Consider the following 26,949-nt stretch of genomic DNA (forward strand, 5'->3'; position numbering starts at 1 on the left):
AGATTTGGCACCAACAGCAGCTGCAAAGCTGTTTAACGGTGGTCTCTGCTGATCTGTGGTGGGAACCACATTTGTGGTATGTGATGGCAAGCTGCTTAAGCAGGCTGGCTCAGTTATGGGATACACTCTTGAACCACTAAAGGTAGTAGCGGAAAAGTGAATGAAGACAAAGGTGAGTGCCCTGTGAACAATGCTGCACGTCCTCTGTCTGACACACTAAGATTAAGGACTTTTAGCCAGCAAAACATTGAGCAGAAGTGTGTAAAGAAACGCTACTAGGGCTCCTTCATGCTTACAGCAATATGTCTACATAATGCCTCACGGTGACTACTCATTTGTCTTTAGCCAAATTCACAGTTTTCTTCCTTTTTGCAATTTTTGTATTTGACTTGTGGCTGTTGTTCGTTATAATATTTATCGTGTTCTGTTCTAACTGTGTGTGATTCATTTTTTTGTGAGAAAAAATCAGAACAATCTGTAAGTCTATTCTGTGGTTCTGGCATTAGTTTATTTCTAACATGCTTCTGAAAAAATGTTGAACATTTGCAACATCTTCCCGCAATGCCATTTTGTTTTCTTCATGAGCGTTACTATTTTGCTGAAGTTGCATCAGCCATCAGTATGGCAAATTACCCACACACCCCATGCGTGACATCATTGGTGTGATCATTTAAAGACCAGCACTTGATGGTTTCGAGCCATCCAAGTGTTGGATAATAATGCTGTTTGTGTATTTTCTTGGTTTTCTAAACTCTTGTTGGTTACTGAACATTCTTTCTGGCATTAGGGTCTTTGATTTCTGCTTAACATTTTAAACATGACAATCATGTGGTGTGACTTTGGTTGGTTACGACTATGGATTCTCATTGACTGTGCTTTCTTCTTCTGATCCCTTAACTCTAAAAATCAATCTGTCTCTTTTGAAGCAGAACATATTGAGCTTCTGTAAAAAATTTAATTTCCCCCTTGGGACAAATAAAGTACTATCTATCATTAGAACAATCTAAATGAGAACAGGTCATTCAGCTCAAAAACACTCACCAGTCCTATCCTCTTAATTCTTCTAAAATAACATCAAGTCGAGTTTTAGAAGTCCCTAAAGTCCTACTCTCTACCATATCACTTGGTAGCTAATTCCATGTGTCTGTGGTTCTCTGTGTGTAAAGAAAAACTTCCTAATGGTTTTATGACATTAACCTTTGGACTGTGTCCCTGTGTTCTTGATGAACTCATTTTAAAATAACAGTCTGGACCCACTGGACTAATTCCCTTCAGAATTTTGAACACTTCAGTCATGTCTCCTCTTAATCTTCTTTTGCTTAAACTGAAAAGGCTCCGCTCTTTTAAACTTTCCACATAATTCATCCTCTGTAGCCCTGGACTCAGAATGGTTGCTCTTCTCTGGACTTTTTCTAGCACTGCAGTATGTCCTTTTTGTAAAATGGAGCATAAAACTGCACCCAGGACTCCAGATGAGGCCTTGCCAGTGCGTTATAAAGATTGAACAGAACCTCCTGTGACTTGTACCTCACACATCAGGGCGCTATATGACCTGATATTCTGTTAACCTTCTTAATGGCTCCTGAACACCATCTGGAAGTTGATAGCATCGAGTCCACTACCACTTCTAAATAAATTTTTCAATTTTCAGACCTCCCATTGTGTATTCAAACCTAACATTTTTACCTCCTACATGTAATATTTTATATTACTTACATTAAATTTCATCTGCCCAAGCGTGTGTACTGTCCAAGTCCTTCTGTAACGATTCAGCAGATTCTAGATTATCTGCCAATCCACCAAACTTGGTGTCATCTGCAAACTTAACCAGCTTGTTACTTATATTTCTATCTAAATCATTTATATATATTAAAAATAGCACTAGCCCTAGCACTGACCCCTGTGGAGCACCACTCGTTAACATAGGCCAGTTCTCACAAGGTTTCTTGCACCATCACCCTCTGCTTCCTGTGTCTGAGCCAATTCTGCACACATCTGCAAACATCACCTTGAACTCCCACTACTTTTAATTTGATGCCCAACCTCTCATGTGGCACCTTATCAAATGCTTTCTGAAAATCAAGGTAAATAATATCATATGTTCCACTTTCATATCTTACAATAATAGAAAGCCCAACTGTAAACACTTTTCATGAAGTCATTCTAAGATATCTTGAACTGCATTTCAGCTTCTCTTTCTATGTTGCTATTAGGACATGCTAAAGACATAACATCTACAGTCATGTCAACTTTTATTTATTGTCATGTGTACAATGAAATTTGTTCTTGCGTGTCTGATTAGAACAGTCCACAAAAATATAAAAACAATTATCCTTGCCATGCAACATATCTATAACACCTAGAAAAAGTAAAAAGTACTTACCCCTTTGAAAGTTATGAAACATTGAATCACAGTGGAAATAATTTGGATTTTTTGACACACTCATCACCATAAAACGAAAAGAGGTCTAAATGAGTGATGCATATATAAAACTCCAAATGTGAAAACCGTTTTCGTCCAGCACGTCCTGTTTTTTTTAATTATGATGTTCCAGGTCTTAAACAACTAGGGTGACTGGTCAGTAAAGGCGGATAAACATTTTGATAAATACCGGTAATTCCACTAGGGATGCCATTAACATAAATAATTTCGCCACATGTTACTAACAGCTGTGAGTTGTTTACCTTGTTATTATTAATTTTATTTAAAAATTATTAATTTTTAATTAGCAAAAAAAATATTTGTTACTGATTACCAGGTCTTATATGACTCTAAAGCATAATGACACAACTCAGACATGACGGTGCAGTAGGTCGAGGTTTTACTGTTAAACATAACTTTGCATTTCAGGTCATTTTGTTCATTAGGTTCGCCATTACTTTGAAAATTTTGTCAAGGCAATGGACAGAAACGGCGAAGCTTTTCAGCATTTAAGAAATAGGTTTGGTCTCGAGAAAAGTGAAGCCAAAATTAAGGAAGGTGTTTTTGTTGGCCCTGAAATCTGTGAACTGATGCCTGACGATGAGTTCAAAAGGAAACTTGAAGCCCACTGAATCAGTACCCTCATTCCTGCGGGTTGTCCAGAATTTTCTTGACAGTCACAGAGCAGAGAAATATGCTGAGCTTGTGGAGAACCTGCTGAAAGCGTATCAGCTTACGGGAGCCAGAATGTCACTGAAGACGCATTTTTTACATTCTCATCTCGACTTTTTTCCACCAAATCTGGACGATGTCAGCGGTGAGTATAGGGAAAGATCTAATCAAGATATAAAGGTGTGGGAAAACTGATATCGGGAAAAATTCACTCCGAGCATGATGGGTGAGTACTGTTGGTTCTTGCAAAGAGAGACGGATGTGCAGTACAAGTGTAAAAGCGAGTGCCTCCAACATTTTTGGGCATGCTGACCTCACTTTTATATTGAGGTAAATTGACATAAATATGCTTTAACGTGACTCTGGTATCGTCTTCTGGTTTGTTTTCAGAACAAACACATTCAAACAATTTTGGTGGGACAGAGTTCAAACTCTAGATGTTGTGTTGATATATTATATTGATATTCAAAAGTGACAAAACGTCAATGATGTGTATCTCAAAAACCTGACGTGCTAGCTTAATTCTGTGTAAACAACTTAATAAAGAGCTGGGGGGTATTTTTCGTATGTGGATTACTCGCTTAGCCGGATGTAATTGTTGACGATTTGGCCTGATCCTGGATCTGTCGGTTTTTTTGAAACTCTTGCTGGAAGTGTTGTCATAGCAACACATCCAAATCCGCAAACCTGCTCGGAGCAGGTTTGTTCTACGTAAACAAGGATTAGTTTACACACGTGATCAGTGACGGTGCGTGGAAGTCATCCAGTCATGGCTTCGCCGTTCATGAATGAGCGACCAATTGATATTGGTGCGCAAATTATAGGAAGAGAATTTCATACAGAGAGGGTTTTGCGCGATCGGCAACATCCTTTATTGCCCCCGGAGAAAATTCTGTACGAAAGATACCGCTTTAGCTGAGGGGGAATATTGTACCTCAAAGATTTATTAGCTACGTATATTCGAAGTCAAACTCGGCGAAGTCGGGCTCTCACAACCACACAGACAGTAGGCATTGCTTTGAGGTTTCTTGCAAGCGGCACTTTTTTATATACTGTAGGCGATGTGGAACATCTATCGAAAAGTGCAGTTTGCCAGGCAATTCGTAAAGTCTGTTTGGCTCTGAAACATTTCCTTCAGGTTTTCATTGTGTTTCCTGGACACCTGCGTGTGCAGACAATAAAAGAGCCGTTTCATGCCATTGCAGGTAGGTAATACACAGGCTAAAACACCCACAGTTCCATAAAGAATCCCACAATCAGCCTAACATTCTCATTACCAGGATTTCCAAATGTGATTGGGGCACATGGAACTGATCAGAGTGGAGTTTGATCAAACATTATTTGGAAAATGTACCTCTCCTCCTGATGAATAATCAGACACAGTGTCTTCATCAAATATTTGACCTTCGTTAACATCTCGTTGGTCAGACACAGGTTCAAGGGATATGACATTCCCTGCAACTGACCCAACAAAAAAGAGGGCTATAGGGAACATACCTATAGCACACATGGAGGACAAATATGCAATGACCATCCTTTACCTGAAATGAAGTGACCACTGCTTCCTGCCGCTGGTTCTGAGGAGGAGCTTCCTCCTGGAATGCCCTCAGAAACAGGGCGATGGGCATTTTCCTGGAGAGCCAACTCTTCTGCAGGGGTTAGGTCTAGACCGCGTGGACCTCCACCTGTTTTTTGCTTGTCTGCCTCCTTATTAGCTTTAAAATTAATGTTTTTTATATTATATATGATTCTTTATGTCAACAATTCTTTAAATAGTTATATACCAATATTTACCAGTTTGAAGTATATATTGATCTGGAATTATGACATATTAAATAATAATTAATCTGACACATAGGAAATGAAACGCTGCATTCAGTAAGTACAATGTACACTACTTAGCGTTTAATTTTTTCGGCCACTTTTTGCCAGCCGTCTTTTCTGGTCTGGGCTGTTTTTGTAGTGTTACCCCTTGTGCATATTAAATCTTGAAATTCTTCGTGTCCTTCGAATAAAAGGTCTTGCGCCGCGTGTGTGAAAAAAAAAATGCGCCCGTTCTTTCGTCATTTTGTTACAGCCTATCAAAGACTTGCTGATCATGTTTTCTAGACTCAATATATATGGGCTTTTCAATCAGCGCGGGCGCGTATTCATCTCGTATGATTAGATCCAGCTACACTAATCTAATGCACGGCTGCGTTTGAAAAACTGACTTATCTGGATGAGTTTCACTGGCATTAACTCATTCAAGATGAGGCACCTGATCTCGGATGGTTTAAGCGACGTACGAAAAATACCCCCCTGCTCTGAAGTTCCCAGTAGCAAACAAAAAATATTTTTTTGCAGACCAGTGTAATTGAACTCGTAAGTATTATTACAACACACCAACTGTAAATCATCATCCAATTTGTTTTAAAAGTCACATAATTACTTCAGTTTATGTCACCTGTCTGGAGTCTGTTGGCTAAGGTGAAAGGTCAGCATTATGTCACAAAATGAAGAATTCAGGTACCCTAATTCTCTCCAAATTGTCTAACTCAGAGGACTGAGTTTGTGGGGCGTTCACTTGCAATTTCTGACTCAGAAATTCATTTTTACAGTCTGTCCAGTGTCACATGAGCACAGCCTTAGTGCCACACTCTCAAAATGTTCTGCTCCAGGAGAGGAATAACAAAGTCAAAGCGGCCGATTGTGAGAAAGAAGCAAACTATCAAGCATCAAAGCCAAAAAGGAATGCCAAGTTCAGTCTTCAGGTCGGGGCTAAAGTATTGAAAATCACAAATCAAAACCAACAAACTCAAGGATCTGAAAGCAGATCTGCAGATCGTGGACACTGTGCTGACATTTGGTCCCACTTTGTAAGGAGTTGCACAATTGACATCACAAACCAACAACCAAGTAACCACCCAGAGGACAAGCGTACCAAGGCTCAGGCTGAACAAGGATGACACATAGAAGAGGCCCCTCGCAGTCAGAGACCTGATTAGCCACTTGAGCTCCTTTGACTTAACGGGCTAAGACAGTTGTGGGCCAAGCTTGGGAGGTGACATGTGAAGAAGGACGACAACCCAGCCACACAAGTCAAGCTGTGCAGCACACTAGCGAGAGCTCAGCTGGAAAAGTCTGCCATATTGCTGTCAATCTTATAGGGGGCCTTTTGTGTCTACTCTACCGTTAGTAAATCATTATGGCTAAGCAAATGGAATTGCACATAGCTCTTTTATATATTTGGGCTTTTAATAATTAGCTTTTGATTAAAATGATGGGCTGGCACTGCTAAATTGGCCCCTGAGGAGTGTGTGTGTGTGTGAGTCCACCCTGCGGTGGGATTGTCTGCACCTTGGGCACAATGCCCACTGGATTCCAGCTTCCCCCCAATCCTGCTCTGCTTTAGTGGGTTTAGAAAATGGATGGATATTTTTTATTTTTTAATTGATTTTAATTAGAGGCAGATAACATTCCATACAATCAAGTCAAACTTTACAAAGTGACACAAAAGTCAAGAGAAAGAGTGGAGAGCCAACAACCAAAGCTACTCAATAAAAGCAACAAGAAAGGAAGAGTATCATCCTGTTCCCCAAAATGGAAGCTTCTTCTAAAATGTTATTGATTAGATCCTGGCATACTTTTAAAATGTTTTTAACAGATGCACTAAGTGACAATTTGATTTTTTCCAATTTCAAATAGTAAAGAACATCAGATACCCAGTGACTTACAAGTGGTGGGGTGGGATTCCTCCAGTTGAGTAAGATAAGTCTACATGCTGGTAGTGAGTTCATTCGACACTCAGGTCAGACATGACATTCTACTGTCCAGAATGGAGAACATGCTGGGTATCTCTGGCACTGCCCTCCAGTGGTTCAAGTCCTATCTGACTGATAGGCGAGAGTTTGTTAGTCTTGGGAACAGCAGGTCCAGCACAGCGCCTGACATACAAGGAGCTCCTCAGGGCTCTGTCCTCGGCCCTCTGCTTTTCTGTATTTATATGCTTCCCCTTGGCCATATTATCCATAGCTGTGGACTGGGTTATCATTTTTATGCAGATGACACTCAACTCTATTTCAATGTCAAAAGTGGAACTTCATCAGAGCTCTCTCAGCTCACAACCTGCCTTAGTGAAATTAAAACCTGGATGGAGCAGAACTCTTTAAATTTAAACTGTAACAAAACTGGACTCCTGCAAATTGGGACTAAAGTGCAACTTAATAAAATGAGCTCCTTCTTAGTGAACTTGGCGGTGATCTCATCAGACCTGCCTCTACTGCAAAGAATCTTGGTGTCATTTTTGATTCCTCCCTTTCTTATTCCGCCAACATAAATCACATTAAGAAACTTTCTTACTTTCACCTCCGTAACATATCCCGTGTTCACTCCTTCCTCTCCTTTTCTAATGCTGAGAAACTTGTCCATGCTTTTATCACATCCCGCATCGATTATTGTAATTCCCTACTGGCTGGTGCCCCTCTAATCTTATATCACAGCTCCAGCTTATTTAAAACTCGGCTGCAAGAGTCCTTACACGGACCAGCAGCAGTGAGCACATCAGACCCATCCTGCTCCATCTTCGCTGGCTCCCCGTGTCTTACAGAATTAAATATAAAATCCTACTAATAACCTACAAAGCCTTAAATAACCTCGCGCCAAACTACACCAGCGACCTTCTCCATCACTATGTGCCTGCCCACACACTAAGGTCCTCTGATTCTGGCAACCTTGTTGTGCCCCTCACTAATCTACACTCCAAGGGTGACAGGGCCTTCAGCTGTATAGCGCCCAGACTCTGGAATGACCTACCGAAATTAATCAGGTCAGCTGACTCCATGAATTCTTTCAAAAAACAACTCAAAACTCATCTGTTCAGGAAGGCTTTTAGCTCTACTTGACTTTATTACCTTTCTCTCAGTTTACTTCTCTGTCAAGATGCTCATGTGACCTGTGCGTGTGTGCGAGACCATCAATTATGTTGTCTTTTAGACTTTTCTCTGAATTTACTGTCTTCCAGCCATCCATTATCCAACCCGCTGAATCCGAACACAGGGTCACGGGGGTCTACTGGAGCCAATCCCAGCCAACACAGGGCACAAGGCAGGAACCAATCCCGGGCAGGGTGCCAACCCACCGCAGGAAACACACACACACACACCCAGCACACACCAGGGCCAATTTAGAATCGCCAATCCACCTAACCTGCATGTCTTTGGACTGTGGGAGGAAACCGGAGCGCCCGGAGGAAACCCACGCAGACACGGGGAGAACATGCAAACTCCACGCAGGGAGGACCCGGGAAGCGAACCCAGGTCCCCAGATATCCCAACTGCGAGGCAGCAGCGCTACCCACTGCGCCACTGTGCCGCCCATTTACTGTCTTACTCTTCTTTATTTATTTATCTGGTTTAGTACAATGCTATATACTGTATACGCTGCCGTTCTATCTTAAACTCTGTGAAGTGCCTTGAGCATGGGAAAGGCGCTATATAAATAAAATGTATTATTATTATTATTATTATTATGATTTGTTTGTCCTTCTCCACTTAAGCCCCTCTGGGAATCCACCACACACACACAACTGTTAATGGAGGGATTGTGACACCAAGGCTGTCTGACAGACATTCAACACTTGTGTCCAAAATGATGTTCATGTGATGGACGCCCAAAACATGTGGCCCAGAGAGGCTGGAGCTCGATTACAGTGTTCACAGCTTGAATCTTGCCATGGAAACATTTTGGACAATTTTAAATAAGATAACTGCACTTCAAAAAAGGTTTAAATTTGAATGATTCTGAGTGCTTTGAGCATATGGAGCTCGAGTGTATTCTGTTCTTGGCTGCCTGCCACTCCTTTTCTGAAACATTAAGTGACAGATCCTTTCCCTAATATACTTTGGGGTCTTTGAAAGGAAGGGACTTTAAAATAATTTTATAAATTGTAGAGATGCTATCTGAGTCTTCAAGACTGATCAGTATTTCTTGTGGAATAGAACAAGGTGGAAGGTGAGGAAAATTGGGCAGGTTCTCTTTAGCAAAGTTTCTAGCTTGAAAGTAGTGGAAGAAATGCGTTGATGAGAAAGAAGTTCAATTTTCTGTTTGTAGGATGTGAAGACATTATCAACGTGCAAGACTTGTACATAGTGATAATTTTAACAATTGGCTTAATCACTGTACGTATTGCTTAGTTATTATGTCGTTTTTCTTCCCAAGCACCCTTTATATACAGTAGCACCTTTCTGCTTCCTACACAAGTACACACACAGGGTGCGACTGTTCAGCCACATATTTGTACAGCTGTGGCTCAGAGGCAGGAGTTGAACTGGCATCCTTGTATTTAACAACAAATAACTTCATCCACTACGCCATATTTCCAGCAACATATTAGTCGGACGTGTTTTTTTTTTCTTCTTTAGCCCCCACTATTGACTCTCTGTGTGGCCCAGAACAGGTCACTATGTCTCGGCTCCGTTACTTTTGAAACGCTTTTCGCTTTTGTGAGGAGCTGAACGATATCATGGTCGCGTATGCGTTTCTTAGAATTGGAAGACTAAAGAGAATGGCGCAGTTCCATCTTACCGCTCCAGAGCCCCCTGCCTCGTTCTCTCCGTGGGCTTTTTAACGCCTTGTTCTCATTAGGGTCCTCGTCCGTCTTCCATAAGCATGCGAAGTGCAAATGTAGGCCTAGTTGTTAGAAAGCACGAAGTACACGTAACATGAGCAGGCGTCCCGTCCAGTACTTCTAAACTGACGCCCGATTCAACCAACTTCAATGGAGTCGGCACCGGGGGCGTCAATATTACTTGTAGAGCTCACGGAGGGAGGCCCGTCACGGATGAACCATTCTAATGGTCCCCACGAGGTTTGTGTTTGTCTATCTGTCAGATACAATCGAATTCTGGGAGGTTTGCCAGCGCATAACCGCCATATTAACTTAAGGGGGGGTCACCTTTGAGCTTCAGTAATCCCACATTTACAATGGCCTTTAGCGCATCGCGCAATGATCGGAGCTGAATGAAACAGGATTGTCAAAGCGATCAGTGGCTAACCGATATTATTTTTGCACATTCGCGAAAAACGATGCCCCCACACCGCATCTCGCTCCTTCTCCTGGGTTTTTAATAAGCGAATTCTCTCGACGGACACATGATTGATTTAGGTTTAAATCAGTGCCGACTTGTTTCATTGACTTTATATGATTCGGAGTTGCATTTATTTCTAGACGGGATCCTTTTCTTTGATTAAAGGCGCGAAATGAAGTAGGGGGGAACGGAAATGAGGGGTGGCCCCGGACGGTGATTGGTGCGTGCCGGCGCTGGAGAACGCGGGCTCCGGGTGGGATGTGTAGTTAAAAAGCTCCCTCTGGCAGCGGTAACCCAGCTGTGTTTCTTGCCTTGCCTCGGAGGTTCAGACTGTTAGAACTAAACCAAGTACACGCCGTACTCTTGATCTTTAGGTGAACGTGAGACGCCACTAATAACATGACATTATCTCGGTGTTGACCCCACTCTTTTGTTAAACTGTCTGTAGCATCCTTGATTTCAGACCCGACATGACGTTACATATATCAAAGCCGGCAAAACACAGCCATCCGACCAGTTTTGAATTAAATCTTGTTTTGTAAAGTTAACAATCTAAAGTGTATGAAAACAGTGTATGTGTGTGTTTAATTAAAAGTGGGCATTTTCGGGTGTAACAGCGAGTGGTGGGGTTGCAGCCCCCCGCATTGACCAACGCATGCAGTGACCGCTGTAATCTCAGATGCACGCATTTATTTTGCGTCTTCTTGGCCCTTCTGCATTTTTTCCAGTTTTCACCAATGTGCTGGTACGAGCGAGTATGTGCCCCTTAACGGGCATTTAAATAACGGGTTCAGAGAATATAAAGCCGGCGCTGTGCTCTTTATAGCCCTGTGACACGGCCGCCTTGGTTCGCTTTATAATTGAACTATAATGTAACTGTGCAAGGCTCCCCTTTTTGCACGGGCACACATGCTGCTTTTCGAAATAATTCCCCAATGACATTCTCTCAGTGCAGATTACGCTTCATTTCTCCTCCTGTAACCCTTCAAATTAGGCAAAACGAATTTAGCAGTGAACTGGCTGCGCTGAAGAAAGACCCCCAACTCCCCTCGGGTCAGCCCACCAGCTTACCAACGCTTTACCCGTTCTGTACTTTTTTTTACCTTGAGGAGATTGTGCCCGACTCTGAATGGTAAGCTGGGTTCGCTTCTGATACCAGGAGCAACTATTCCCGTGCCGTACCCGTGCCAGGCTACCACAAAGGGGTTGTCGATGGTAATCCAGTACTTGACGTCTTGCCCGAAGGTCCTGAAGCAGAAGTCCGCGTACTCCTTGAACAGCTCGATGACGACGGGGTTGCTCCAGCCCCCATACTGGCGCTGCAGGGCGTCGGGCAGGTCCCAGTGGTATAGGGTGACCACAGGCTGCACTCTGATCTTTTTCAGCTGGTTCAGGAGTCCTCGGTAGTAGGTCACTCCGGCATGGTTATAACTGTCGGATCGTCCGGTAGGGAACACACGGGGCCACGAAATAGAGAATCTGTAGTGCGTGACGCCCAGTGTTGAGAGTGCATGGATGTCCCGCTGAAGCTGATGGTAGCTGTCACTGGCCTCATCCCCGTTCGGCGAAGTGCCGTTGCCTCTGTGCGTGAACTTGTCCCAGATCGAAGGCCCCTTGCCGTCCTTTTCAAAAGCTCCTTCCACCTGATATGCGGCCGTGCCCACTGCCCACATGAAATCCGGGGGGAAAGTGTCATAGAGGAAGAGCTCGTCTTCTGGCTTGGGCATTTGGTTAAATCTCAGCCAGGTGCGCTCCCCGTCCCCCGGGTGTCCGAGCGCAGAAGGCACCTGCAGCCAGCAGACGTACACGAGAAAGTAAAGCTGCATCTCCAGAGCCTCGGTAGTCCGAAGTGGGGGGTACCCACGAGAATGAAGGTGTCGGAGGTGCCACCACTCCGCGCGTCTCACCAGGCGAACTCAACTCCCGTCTGTTTGCTCAAAGCGCATGTTAGCCCCGCAGGGCCATCTATCAATAATTACCCAGCGGCTCTTTAGAGGCGACACTGACAGGGCGGCGATAAAGGCGGGGGCAGAGGTGGACTGCCAGGCACTGTCAGGTGTCCTCACCGAGGGGCGCAAAGGGGCACGCGTGCCACCCAGTGACCCTTTATCTTTGCAATCAGTTTAATTCACTTACATTCTCATTTGGTTTGTTTTCACCTGCGTGATTTTTACAGAGGATCCCCAGCGCAGATTCCCAGCGCCCAGCACCGCGCGGCTCAGCTTACTGAAATGAACATCACGTACTGTACTTGAAGGCCGGGAGGTGACTTTACAGCAGCCCTCGAAGCAGGTGCTCGCCTTAATCTCGTGTGTTATGTTGGATCACCGCAGATCTGACTAGATGTGCGCAACCCGACTCCGGTGCACAAGGTTTTAGTAAATCAATGAACAGAACGAAAACGGTGATGGGTGATCTTCAGGGACACAAAATGTATATTTGAAATTCTGACACTAGATATAAAGTGGCACCGTAATGGGGAAACTCGGAGCAGGTCGCTGTGTGGGGTTTCCAGGGTCTCCGCCTCTATTCGTTAGCTCAGAGTTGTCGGCCCAAAACCCTGCAGCAGGCCAGTTTCCCCGTAATTTCCTTTATTCTGAAAAACTACATATTTTAATTTCGTGTACGTGCTTAAAAATATGTCTTTAAAAACGGACCAGTGTTGTACCGTAAAGAAAACCTTGTTGCTTGTGTAAGTTAGGTAGCGCTGCAAATTTACCAAAATGTTTTAAACCAGACAATGTACTTGGCTTTTCCTGGATATATTTGTGTAATATTTTAAGCTAAAAAGCATTTTTTGTGTGTATTTTTTTAAATATGTTGACCCTTTTGCCATTTCTGGAGGTCCCTTCCATCATCACAAATGTCTGCTAAGTCTTTCAGTGTGTGATCAGATTCCATAAATGTAGCAACTCCATGTGGGGCTGGAATCTTGAAAGCTATATTTGTATGTCCTAGTTTACTCTGGTTCAATGACTAGATGTTTAATACCACATTAATAAAGTATCTTATTGAATAATTAAATCACTGACATCAAGGCTGGGATAAACGTCCTGTTTTATGTTGTTGACTTCTCCTGGACCCATATTCATGATGAAACTTTTGAGAGTCTATAAACTCTGTATGTAGAGAAAAGCCAAGTAAAATGACACCTTTTATTGGCTAACTAAAAAGATTACAATATGCAAGCTTTCAAGGCAACTCAGGCCCCTTCTTCAGGCAAGATGTAAACTCTGTATGTTAAGCTTGGTTAACTGTAATATAATCCAAAATTTCAGGAAGATCCACTCAGCTATAGTGGAGTAATGCCTGGTTTGTGTGGTGTTGGTCCTCCCAATACGTCTTCCCAAATGAGTTCTTGAAACTCTATGAAGCCTGTAATTTAAACTGCATGAACAATAACGTAGATATGCAACTTTTTTTTGTGAAAGTAGACACCGCTGTTTTTGAGTGATGTGTCACTTTTCTGTCAGTCCCCCTTCACACCACAAAGAGCCCCCGTCATTACCTTTAAGTCAATGATGTGGAATGTAGCTTTCACTCATAAGTAAGGAAAACCCTAAACCATACGCCAAACTCATTACCATCGGCTGAACAGTTTTGGTAGGATAACACGGCTTTGGTTTTGCACCCCACAATTACAACCCCATTTCTCAATGGAACTTTCATGAGGCCTTAAAGTCAAGATTTTACAGTAAGTTGCATCAACAGTAATACTGTATGCATGAGAAATTGTATGCACTTCAACTGAGCTGTTTTAGAGGACTGCACTTCCCACTCCACTCTACCCAATGAAAATGTTAAAGTGCCATGCAGCCAGCATTTTAAGTTGGTTCACCTTTATTATATACTAGCTGTGTAAGCCTGGGCTCCTTGAAACCATGGATTCAATCAATCACTCACATTATTATTAGTGTATTAGCGGCTAAGCGAGGTTCTCTTTGTGCGACAGTCGCTTTCTTTGAGCTTCATGGGCTGCCCTGCACTTCCGGGCTGGACAGACAGACAGAGACACACACACACTTCCACGTATAGACATTTATATATAAGATGGGAAATTTCACTTACGATGACAGTTTTTGGAGAAAAAAACCCCTTTACAAAACCCCCTTCCCAGTGACATTTCTAAAGCACCGTTCCACTTTAAGTTGGATCAATGGCAACCTACATGTAAAATTTTGAGAAAATCAGCTCAGCCAATTTTGCTTGATTTCTGAACAAACAAATACAAGATGCAGTCTAAGAGTCGAAATGAGAACCTCATGGTATTGTGCATAACATGAAACACAGCTGAAAAAGTAAAGAAAAACAGAGGATCTGAAGAGATTATCTCTCTATTATAAAAAAAAAATCTTGGAAGGCTTGGAAGGAGACGAGACGTGACTTTCTCGGAGACACTTTAATGTCCCGTGAGACAAAATGAAGGCTGCTGTACAGGCTTTTAAATGATCGACGTGCAGCGCGACAAACAGAACATGCAGCTCAGCAGCAGCACAAAGCCAATAGCTGATCGAGCAAAGAGGAGGTAAAAAAAAAAACAAACTATGTGTTTCCCATTGTATCACGTTTAAGAGGAGGTTTCGGAGGAGCGACCGCATCTGCTTAGCGTGCGTTCAGCCCCCCTCTTCACCACGCGAGAGGCAGAGACGTGAAGTGGCTGCACTGAAAAAAGTATAACCTCCATTCAACTTAAAATAATGAAGGTAATGATTCACATTTAATATTTTCAATCTGAACCAATATAATTCTTTTTAGCTTATTGAACCCGCAATTTTTAAGTTGAGGCAAATAATTTTGTGATTGGGTGTACTGTAATTCATTTGATTTATACTGAAGTAAATCTATTTTTTACGTTGTTACAATCTAAAATGGTTTATTGGTCATAACCTGTTTTTGTGCTATTAGAAATATGTTGAACATAAAACATTCCAATGCTGTACTTTTTACATTTATTTAAAAATCTAGTGCAAATACACAAGCATTTTGCAGTGTAAATCTTAAATATACAACAAAAAATTATTAAACGTTTCTACAGCTTTCTTGAAAGTATGTGTTATTACGAGTTCTTATATTTAAAAGTAACGGTTGAGAAACAGGGATACAGTGATCCCTCGCTATATCGCGCTTCGCCTTTCGCGGCTTCACTCCATCGCGGATTTTATATGTAAGCATATTTAAATATATATCGCGGATTTTTCGCTGCTTCGCGGGTTTCTGCGGACAATGGGTCTTTTAATTTCTGGTACACGCTTCCTCAGTTGGTTTGCCCAGTTGATTTCATACAAGGGACGCTATTGGCAGATGGCTGAGAAGCTACCCAACTTACTTTCTCTCTCTCTCTTGCGCTGACGTAGGGGGGTGTGAGCAGGGGGGCTGTTCGCACACCTAGACGATACGGACGTTTCTACCTTCTGTGTGCAGCTGCTTCCTGAAGGACATGCTGCACGGTGCTTCGCATACTTAAAAGCTCAAAGGGCACGTATTGATTTTTGACTTTGTTTTTCATTGTCTCTCTCTCTCTCTCTCTCTCTCTCTCTCTCTCCCTGCTCCTGACAGAGGGGGTGTGAGCTGCCGCCTTCAACAGCTTTGTGCCGCGGTGCTTCGCATACTTAAAAGCCAAACAGTCCTATTGATTTGTTTTTTGACTGCTTGCTTTGTTCTCTCTCTCCTGACGCGCACTCCTTTGAAGAGGAAGATATGTTTGCATTCTTTTAATTGTGAGACAGAACTGTCATCTCTGTCTTGTCATGGAGCTCAGTTTAAACTTTTGAAAAAGATACAAATGTTTGTTTGCAGTGTTTGAATAACGTTCCTGTCTTTCTACAACCTCCTGTGTTTCTGTGCAAATCTGTGACCCAAGCATGACAATATAAAAATAACCATATAAACATATGGTTTCTACTTCGCGGATTTTCTTATTTCGCGGGTGGCTCTGGAACGCAACCCCCGCGATGGAGGAGGGATTACTGTACTTACCAGAAATGCTCTGTTATAGAAGTCTGCTGCTGAAAATGACCAGACCTGTATAGCCACGTCCACTCCACTCCACTCGGAAAGTGTTCTTCTTTTTTGGCAGTTGGGAAGCCAGCAGGCTGGAAAGTTCAACCGGAAGAATATACAAACGGCCCCTTGCACACAGCACATGAACAACCTAAAATATTAGGTTAACTGAAATAGGATTTTTATGTTTATTCCATCCACCATAACGTACTTTGGTACAAACCATTTTTTTTACTTTGATTGAAATCTGAAACCAAATTTTTCAAGCTACGACACTAAATGACTAATCTTAAGTTGCTTGAAAGAGAAATTTTACATTGAATGAACAACATCAATGTTATACTTTTTTCAGTGATGGAAATAGCAAGTCCAGGGGGTAAGTGAAGCGAGCAGGGGGCAAAGCCCCCTAGTTTATATACATTATTCTGATGGAAAAACATTTCTGTCTTTTAATGTACAATACTGTGCAAAAGAATGTGCACCTTTTGTTATCCAAAAATAGTGTGAGACTTGCCCGGACACCATCAGACAGACACCGCATCTCTAAGAAATGCACATTTATTTTTCTCTGCAACCAACACAACACAGTCCTGCACAACAAACTGTGCTTCTTGCCCCAATCACCTTTACACTGGGCCTTTCTCTCACTGTCCCTGGGCTGCCTTTTCCTCTCTCCACGGGAGCTTTGTCCTGCTCCCACTCCCGACTCCAGCTCACTGATTGGAGGGAGGCGGCCCCTTTTATTCTTACCCGGATGAGCTCCAGGTCCTCTGCCTGACGACACTCTCTGATGTGGCGGAAGTGTCAGGAGAGCACCCGGAAGCACTCCAGGTGTCCCTAGAAGGATCGACATCCATATTCCCGGGTGTGGTGGAAGTACACCTTTCCCAGGCTCTCTGAGACTCGGGGCGCCCCTTGGCGGTGGGCATGGGCCTCAACGGCCTTCAGTCACCTTGCTCCCCTTCTGTGGCCCTCTCCCGATCCAGGGCGGTTGCCCCCTCATGGCCCGGAGGACGAACACGCCACCTCACCGTCCTTCCAGGCGTCCCGGTTGGGTCTGTCCCCCAGCCTCCTGCAACAATAGGCTGAAATATCTGATTTGATAAACAATCATGCTAATAAAAAAAACGTGAATATACTCTTAATGATATGAAAGTTTAATGAACTTACAGCATATGCAAGTGTTCACCATTTATTGGAATACAACATTAAATCACAGTGGATTTAATATTAATTTTTTGACACTAATCAACAGAAAATAGTCTTTAATGTTAAAGTGAAAACAGATCTCAGCAAAGGGGTCTCAATCAAGTACAAAGTATTCACCCTGTTTAGTACGACCCCCTAAATCATAAGTGGTGCAGCCGATTGGTTTTAGAGGAGATCACTAGTCTGCGGTTTCGGTTGCTTGCTGTATAAATGCCCCTTATCGAGAAGGTCCAGCTTGTGGTGAGTCACTGCAAGCAGCTCTGTGAACGAGTGACTGAGACACCAAAGTTAGGGAATGGAGGCAAGAAAATATCTGAAAAGAAGTCGTGGAATATCCCATGGAGTCCAGATAAATCAATTATTAAAACATGGAAAGAGTATGCCAGACTGTAAATGATCAAAAACACAGCATGTCCACCTTGAAGAATGGTCCTGGCAGGAAGCAGCATGCTGTGGGGATGCTTCTCTGCTGCAGGATTTCATTTGGCTTTTTTGACATTGATCAACAGAACAAACAGGCTCTTTAATGTCAAAGTGAAAGCAGATCTCTGCAGAGTGGTCTAAATTAATTACAAATATAAAACACAAAATAACTGATCACACAAGTATTCACCCATTGAAGTTAGTACTTAGTAGATGGACCTTTGGCAGCCATGACTGCCTTGGGTTTGCCTGCACAGGTTTCTTTCTCATCGTATGCTACATTTATTTTCTCCATTCTTCTTTGCAGAGCTTGTTAATGTGTCACGGTGATTGCGAGTGAGCAGCCTTGTTCAAGTCCAGCTAAGTTAGATTGAGATCTAGACTCTGAATTGATCGGCTACTCCTGGACATTAACATTGTTGTTTTTAAGCGATTTTAGTGTAGCTTTGGCTTTGTGCTTGGTGTCATTGTCTTTGCTGGAAAACAAACCTGGCAAATTATAGGTTTCTCAGTGTTTCCACCATGATTTTCTTGTATTATGCTGCATTCATTTTATGCTCACAAGTCTTCCAGGGTCTGCTCCAGAGAAGCATCCTCACAGCAAGATTCTGCCCGCACCATTCTTGATGGTGTGGTTTTGATAATGTGCAGTGTTTGACTTACTGTACACCAAACATGATGTTTAGTCTGATGGCCAGAAACCACTTTGGGTCTCATGAGACCATATGACCTTCTTCAAGTGACTTCGGAGTCTCCTGTGTGCTGAGGTGTCATGGGTTTGGCTTTCTCTTTGCCTTCCTCCCATGAAGATGCGACTGGTGATGCTCCCACCCAATGGTTGTCTGCACAGGCTCTCCAGTCTTACTCACTGCAGATTGTAACTCCTTCTGACTTCTGTAATTTCCTTTATTACGGCCGCTGTAAGTTAGCAAACCTAAAATAAATTGTGGGAATGGAATGTGGGAGGTGTGGACAGTAGTACTAGTACATAGATATATGTAAAATGTCCACCCACTTACTTTTCCAAGACAACTTTGTGAAAGAAGATGATTAAAATATGACATAAGCTAAAAAGTAGAAATGGTTCTGTGCTATAAAATGAAGCAATTTCAATTTGTAACAAATTAAAACACCACCAGCTGACAGGATATTACTATACAATTTGAGAAAATGGACATCATTACCTGTGTAAACATGACTAAATAAAGTAACATTAACCTAAACCTAACCTAAACCTAATCATAAAGTGGTGACGCTCACATATCCTCACGGTAGTGACACTAATGCACAGTAAGCCATACTAAGGTACACAATAAAGCAGATTACAGACATGTTAAACTGTTAAAGCTTACAAAAATGGAACTGACTGACAAGTCACAGATCATATTACTTCTAATATCACTAGTACCTTAAAAAATGTTTGACACGTCAAGTTGTCTGGCACGCTCATTTTTGATTGAGAGTATAGCCAAGCCACTAAGTCTGTCTTGTGACATGGTGCCTCTGAGGTCATTTTTGATGAGTTTAACTTGGAGAACGATTGTTCACACGCAGCAACAGTCACTGGCGTAGTCAGCAGTAACATGTAAGCCGTGCAAATGTCACTGAAAGTAGACAACAGTGCATAGTGATCTATCAGCAACAGTTCAGTTACTCCAAAAACAGTCGACTTGGTTGACAGGATGGATTGAAAACAATGTCCAAAATGACAACAATTGAGCGCAGAACTCCAGTGAAATTTGGGTGCTGTAGCGTTCAACGAGAAGATCGGCAGCAGCATACAATGTGTCTTCAGCCATCGAGGTCAGAGTTGATGGTAACAAGACATTGAATGTTGAAGCCACCGCATCAAGACTGAGAAACCGCTGTTTTAGTTAAGTTATTAAAAATCAATACGACCCCATGTCGGGCCCCCCAAGCCCGTAGGCCCTTGTGCTTTGCACAATCTGCACAATTCAGTGATACTGACTCACCACAAGCTGGACCTTCTAAGACAATCGGTTAAACCCCCAAACTGGTGATCTCCATTAAACTAATTATGAGACTTCTAAAACCAATTGACTGAAGCAGTGATGGCTTAGGTGTGTCATATTAAAGGGGGTGAATACTGAGGCCAGTGATCTGCACTGGCAATCAGAAGGTTGCCAGTTCGAATCCCGTAAATGCCAATAGGGACTCTGCTCTGTTGGGCCCTTGAGCAAGGCCCTTAACCTGCAATTACTGAACGCTTTGAGTAGTGAGAAAAGCGCTATATAAATGCAAAGAATTATTATTTATTATTATCAATTACTTTGTGTTTAATATGTGTAATTAGTTAAGATCACTTTGACATTAAATGGCCTTTTTTCTGTTGATTAGTGTCAAAAATGCCTAACTAAATCACTGTGAGTCAATGCTGCATAACAATAAAATGTGAAATATCTAACACTTTTTATAGGCGCTGTAGGAACAAATAGAGCAATTTGTCAGTTTGCTTCCTGTTTCCAGTTGTTCTTACATGGTGTTAATGTGAAAAAAGAAATCTTAAATAGTCAGGAGTAGTTGTTGTAGCTACGAAATCATAGTTGGGTGAAGGGCAACGAGCAGAAGAGCCTGAAGTATTCAAAAGGAACATGAAGCGAGAATTATCAGCCTGTGTGAAGGAAGTCTTAATGGAGCAATGAATCTAAATGTGAATTTGAAGAACACCAGATTGTCAGGAGAAGAGTCGGCAAAAAGTATACTGGTGGTATCTTGACTGCAGTCTTCAGTGAATCACTGGGACAGCACATTTTAGCCAGAGGTGTGGGGGATCTGGTCAAAGCCAGCAGAAAGATGACAGCAGGTGAATATAAATGTACGTGTTATGCACAATGCTGTAACTTTAGGTAAAGTACAGCTTAGCAAAAACATAATCTTTTAGACGTAAAAGACCCCAAACACACTGCAAACACAATTAAAGAGCAGAGGTTTTAAGACGGAACACTAACAGTTTTCGACTGGCCCCCTCCTAACCCCATTCATAAAGTCACTGAAGCTGTGTAGGTTTATTTGGACAGGAGAGAAGATCAAACAGCAGCCAAAGTCAATCGATGAGGTATGGAAGATCCTGCAAGAAGCTTGGATTCATTTACTACGTGACTTCTTGCAGTATACCAAAGGGCATTACTTCAGTTCTTTATTCTAAGAGAGACCCAACAAAATACTGACTTGTTTAAAAATACAAGACATTCTTGCTACTTTTAATTATATCGGTGTTTATTTTTTTATTTTAATGTTGAAATGCTCAGATAGCAATCTTTAAAGCATTTTGTCTTGTTAGTGTAAGGTTTTTGCTCTTTTTATCTGAAATTTAATAGACTGGTTTAATCAGAGAAGCTTTTAAATGTCCCAGATGTTCTTCGTCCATTTGTTAACTCATCCTTCTTGTAGCCTCCTTAGCGTTAGACCCGAGCGTTACTCAGTCTGCGAAAACCGTGCTAAAAGCGTTAGTCCTGAGTGTCACATGGGCAACTGTACAGATGTGTCTTATCTAAGAGTTAGAACCAAGAATCACTCGGGCTGTAAAAGTGCTGCCGTTCATTGGAGAAATTATGTCCGAGTGTACGTTTTCACTAATTATGAAATATCTGCACTTTACTAACAATGAAGACATTGATGAGAATACCCATCCAGCATCCAAACTGGAGAACATTTGGGAGATACACCAGGCCATTGTAGAATGTTTACATTCCGCACTGTGATGTCAACATTGATGAAAGTCTCATGGCTTATAAGGGCAGACTGTCATGGATATAGTACATCATGTCAAAAAGAGCAAGATTTGGTATAAAGCTTTATAAGCTTTGTGAATCTAAAACAGGATACATTTGGAATTCTGTTCTGTACACAGGGAAAGGGACAATGTTGATCCGAAATACAATCAGTATGGCGTTTCTATGTCATTGGTGCTGACTTCGATAGATGCTCTGCTGGATCAAGGTTACTGTGTAACCATGGACAATTTTTATACTTTGCAAGAGCTATGTGACATCTTGCTGCAAAGAAGAACTGACATATATACAACAGTGCATCCCAACCATCGGGGCATGCCTGTAGACTTTGGCACAGCTAAATAACAGTAAGGTGTGCTAGCAGCTTGGCAAAAGGGTAAAGTACCCGCGCTGAAATGGAAAGACAAGAAAGATGTTTGTCTTCTTAGCACTGTACATAATGCAGCTACAGTTACTGTACAAAAAAAAAGGCAACAAGCAGGTTGCGAAGCCTTGTGCTGTGGTCGACTACAATAGAACGATGGGTGGCGTAGATCATGCGGATCAAGAATTGACTTTCCATCCCATTATGTGGAGGCAACATTAAATAATACTACAGAAAAAAGATATTTCGTCATCTGGTAGAACAGTACATTTGGAATGCATCCATCTTATACAAGCATAAAGCTGGCCAAACTGTATCTCATGCAAACTCTACATGCCAGCTTGTAGAGCAAATCATTGCTGCACATCCACCATCCACACTACCACTAAAGAGACGTGGTCGACCCAGCACATCGTGGATCAATGCAGAGCGTCTTATTGGTAGATATTTTATTGATTATATAACTCCAACAGAGAAAAACCAGAATACAACTTGTGCCTGTGCAGTGTACTGTTCAAAAACGGATAAATCTGGAAAGAAAGAAAAACACGCTATTATTGTCACGACTGTGACATTGGATTGTGTCGTTCATTGTTCTTTAAGATTTACCACAAAAAGGACTCATTTTGAGATTTTATACTGTTTTGGCATCATCAGTAGTATTACTATTACTGTTATTATTACTGTTCAATTCATATTATTATTTTATTCATCATTACTACTATTATTTTTATTATACTTTTGAGGTTTAATAAAAATGTAATTTTTCATGCCAAAAAAAATGCAACACTTTTTACATGCTTTTTTGGAATATGAAAATATAACGCTAAGGAGGCTAAAGGGAGAACGTGCACACATCACCGAATTAAAAGGGATGCAGCTCTCCCCATTGTACATCTTCAATTTCAACGGACTGTGACTGTAGCCACTGTAGTAGGTGTGGTGTCTCCAGCGTTGTGTTTGTGGGGTTTAAAGCACAGCACTCTACCTCCTTCAGATAATATGTTTCAATTTTAGATACACAATGGTGTAGGAAAATTAATCAAAGCCCAAAGAAGATTAATTCATGCATTTGTAAATGTTCTATTGATGTTTTGTAGCTTAGGAAGTGTTGCCTGTACAGGTTAAAAGGTTTCTGCTTCAGATCAGTATACAATTTATTCTCCTTGGGTAGCAAATTCTGGACTCCTACCTCCATGCTAAGAAATCTGGGTCTCTCTGACTTCCATCTTGGGAACTGCTGTAAGCGAGCTACAGTTTAGCACCATGTTCTGTCAGCATGTAAACCACATGCGGTCCTGGTCTTGCAGACAACCTAGCAAATGGGCAGAGCCTGCTGCACCAGGGATCCATCACGAGTGCTGCAGCTTTCCTGGCACTCAAGTTGTCATAGATTGTTCCATGCCATTTAAACCATCCTTCAGGAGCAAAGTGGTGTGGCTGAGGATTGTGCACCCTTTTCACCACCAAATAATCAAATTTATGCACAGACTTTCTTCTTTCTTTCTCCAATGATTGTCTTTTGGCTGCCTTAGTGGGTCAGGCATGTCATACAGATGCCTTAATCTTGGGTCCCTTGTGTTGTTTTTTACGCAGAACTGGAATCCAGGCTAAGGAGAACTGGCGCACAATAAAAGAGATTCAAAGATTATTTGAAGAATACCTTGAAATCATGTAATATCTCATCAGAAGAACTGAAGAAACTCGCAACAGACAGGAACATATGGAAATCTGTGCAAAAATTAAATAATATATTTTTAAAAATCAAGAACAGAACTTTGTGAGGAGCATCATTAACAGAATTCAACACCAATGGCTGAATCCTTTCATAGACCAAACTTTTTAGTGTCCAAATTGGCCAAGAATGTGTGGCAGTAATATATCGGCCTATTCAGGCACATCAGGCTCACATCATGCAGGAATAGATAGACAACGTATTGTTGGCACTATAAGAAGTAAGTGAGCAGAATAACATTTTGCTTGAAGTGAAAGGGGGACTAACCAGTAACATTTCTAATTGTTATACCAATTGTCACAGGTGGCTGGGGGGGCGACCCGGCCAGGACGCCCAGGAAGACTGGAAGAGGGCTTACGCCTTCCTCAGACCATGTGGGGGGCGATCGCCCTGGTTGCTATGGGGACCACGGGTACAGAGCTTTGAAGCTCAACCCTGTGGTCACCGCCAGGGGGCGCCCCAATGTCTTGGGGGCCCTGGACCTCAGCACTTCCGCCACACCCGGAAGTGCTGGGGGGAAGAGGAGCAGGGACACCCAGAGTGCTTCCGGGGATGCAGCCGGCACTTCCACCACACTGGGGTGTGTCGGTGGAAGATTGCCAGGATTCACCTGGAGCACATCTGGGTGATTATAAAAGGGGCCGCCTCCCTTCATTCAGTGCCTGAGTCAGGTGGAAGAAGGACGAAACTGGAAGGCGAGCAGTGAAGGCGGCCTGAAGAGACAAGGCAAGAGTGTGAGGCCTGGACTTTGGAGGAGTTTGGGGTTGTGTGGCACTTTATTATTGTAAATATTAGGACTTGTAAATAAACGTGTGGTGATTAACATCATGTCTGCCTGTCTGTGTCCGAGCCTTAGTCCACACAATGTTGAATATTTTGGTGTGACCATAAAAAGACCCACATATAAACACTCCTAGATGTTCTAATGTTGTCTTGAATGTAACCTTGCATCATAATTGAGAGAAGTTTAGAAAATAAGTGCTGTGAAGAAGCTGTCTGTTGCTACGGTCCTGCCTTTGGCCAGTCTGACAGTGATCACGGGACATCATATCTTTGACTGCCGGTACAACAAATAGTTCTGAGTAGGCATCAGCCACAGCGCTGCTCTTGTGAAAAACATGGAGATAAATGCCATCAACTCAGAGAGGGACAGGCAAGTTCGTTGTACCACGTGAACGTCACTGAGAGAATAAAACTGAATAATAAATAAACAAGCACTAACGTGTATTAGTTAATGTATACAACTCCAGGCACCTCACACGCAGATAAGGAGCCTTGGCTTGAGCTGGGAGAGTTGAGCTCCGTCAAGTCGGGAGGAAGGGACAGCAGGCTGCTTGCTGCTTGTGCTGATTGACACATTTACAAAACAAACAACACTGATGAAGAGGTGCAAAGGGATTTAAGGTGGGCCGGGAATTTTTAGTAGGCTTCAGGAATTGTAGTATTAAGTGGTTACCAAAGGGGTATGAAAAACAACAGCATACTCACTATTACTGTACATTATGTAAAGCTCCTTTTTCACTGGAATTAAGGTAAGTGTGAATTTAATTACGTGTTAGTTTTATTTAAATAGGAAATATTTAAATATTTAGGATATTTTAAAAGGGAATGATTTTTCTTGTGGTTGTGTAGTGACCAAAGATAGACTAAAAAGGTCAATTTATAAAGAAATTCTCTAACTGGAGATTTTACTCATTTTTCAGTGAATTTAGAAAATGGGAGCGCCTACAACTTATTGTGGATGTCCACAACAACAACATTTATTTGTGTAGCACATTTTCATATAAATGATGAAGCTCAAAGTGCTTTACAGGACAAAGAAAGAGAAAAAAGATAAAATATATTAAAAACTAAAATTAGGCAATACTAATTAACACAGAATAGAAGTAAGGTCCAATGGCCAGAGAGGACAGAAAAACAAAACAAAAACTCCAGACGGCTGGAGAAAAAAGCAAAATCTGCAGGGGTTCCAAGGCCACGAGACCACCCAGCCCCCTCTAGGCATTCTACCTAACATCAATGACCTCACAATCAGTCCTCATGGTATTCAGGGTTCACATGGAAGAACTTGATGATGCTGGTCATGTGGACCTCTGGCCTTTAATCCATCAGTGTAGGGACATCACGGTGCTCTGATCAGGTGGTGGTGGTGCAGATCACCAACACAGAAAACTGGAAAAAGAACAGCAGAGAAAGTAGGGGTTAGTACGGATTACAGAGCCACAAAAATTTTTTTATTGAAATGCATATACAGAACATCAGGGTTAAACTAAAATTAAGCTATGAGAAAGCCATGTTAAAGTCATGAGTTTTTATCAGTTTTTTAAAGTGCTCCACTGTATTAGCCTGGCAAATTTCTATCGGTCAGCTATTCCAGATTTTAGGTGCATAACAGCAGAAGGCCACCTCACCACTTCTTTTAAGTTTAGCTCTTGGAATCATAGCATAAGAAGACACTCACTTGAAGAGCTAAGGTTACAATTTGGAGTGTAAGGTGAATGGCATTCTGAAATATAAGATGGAGTGAGATTATTTAAGGATTTGTAAACCATAAGCAGGATTTTAAAGTCAATTCTACAGTAAATTGCACAGGTAACCAATGTAGTGACATCAGAACTTGAGAGATGTGCTCGGATTTTCTTTTCCTAGTTAAGATTCTAGCAGCTACATTCCAATCGATTGATGTCTTTTTTGGGTGGTCCTGAGAGGAGTGCGTTACAGTAATCTAGCCGACTAAAAACAAAAGCGTGAACTCATTTCTCAGCATCTTGCAATGTTAAAAGAGGTCTAACTTTTGCTATATTTCTTAAGTGAAAAAATGCTGTCCAGTGCTCAACCTGACGTTAATTAATTCTGCTTAACTTTGAAATGAATGACTCAATCTGTTACTACATGTCCTGGTATAAACTGACCGGCCTATGACACCTATCATTTGTGCAACTGCCTACAACCCACAAAACCTCAACAAGCATTGAACCCACACTCTTCCTTCTCAACTCAAAAAGCCGCACTAAGCAATTATTTGTTTAGGAGCAGATGGAAATATAAAGCCATATCTGTTCAGACAATGAATATTGTGGCACTACTTTGGCAGGGTTGCCAAGAGCAACCAATGTGCTGGATCAAGCCCTCCGTCCAGTTAACAGTATTGATGTTTCCCATTCTTGGCCGATTCGGCCCCAGCTCACAATCAACCTTTTGAATGACAGAGAAAGCATAGATTAGGATATTAAATTTACAAAAACAAAATATTTTTTAAATAAAAATATTAATGACTAATGAGGTGTGCTTTACAAAGGGTGATG

At 42.0% G+C, this 26,949-nt stretch overlaps 1 protein-coding gene across 1 annotated transcript in view; it reads right to left on the bottom strand.

Annotated features, from left to right (window-relative positions):
* The window catches only part of kl (klotho), a 105,720-nt gene extending 93,460 nt beyond the window's left edge, over positions 1-12,260 (bottom strand). The window contains exon 1 of the mRNA XM_028799314.2: positions 11,265-12,260. Within this exon, the coding sequence (XP_028655147.1) occupies positions 11,265-11,987 (723 nt within the window). The 5' untranslated portion in view covers positions 11,988-12,260. The remainder of the gene's footprint in view (positions 1-11,264) is intronic.
* Positions 12,261-26,949: the final 14,689 nt, after the last annotated feature.

The sequence above is a fragment of the Erpetoichthys calabaricus genome, chromosome 4, assembly GCF_900747795.2.
Source record: "Erpetoichthys calabaricus chromosome 4, fErpCal1.3, whole genome shotgun sequence".
In the NCBI taxonomy this organism is placed as follows: domain Eukaryota; kingdom Metazoa; phylum Chordata; class Cladistia; order Polypteriformes; family Polypteridae; genus Erpetoichthys; species Erpetoichthys calabaricus.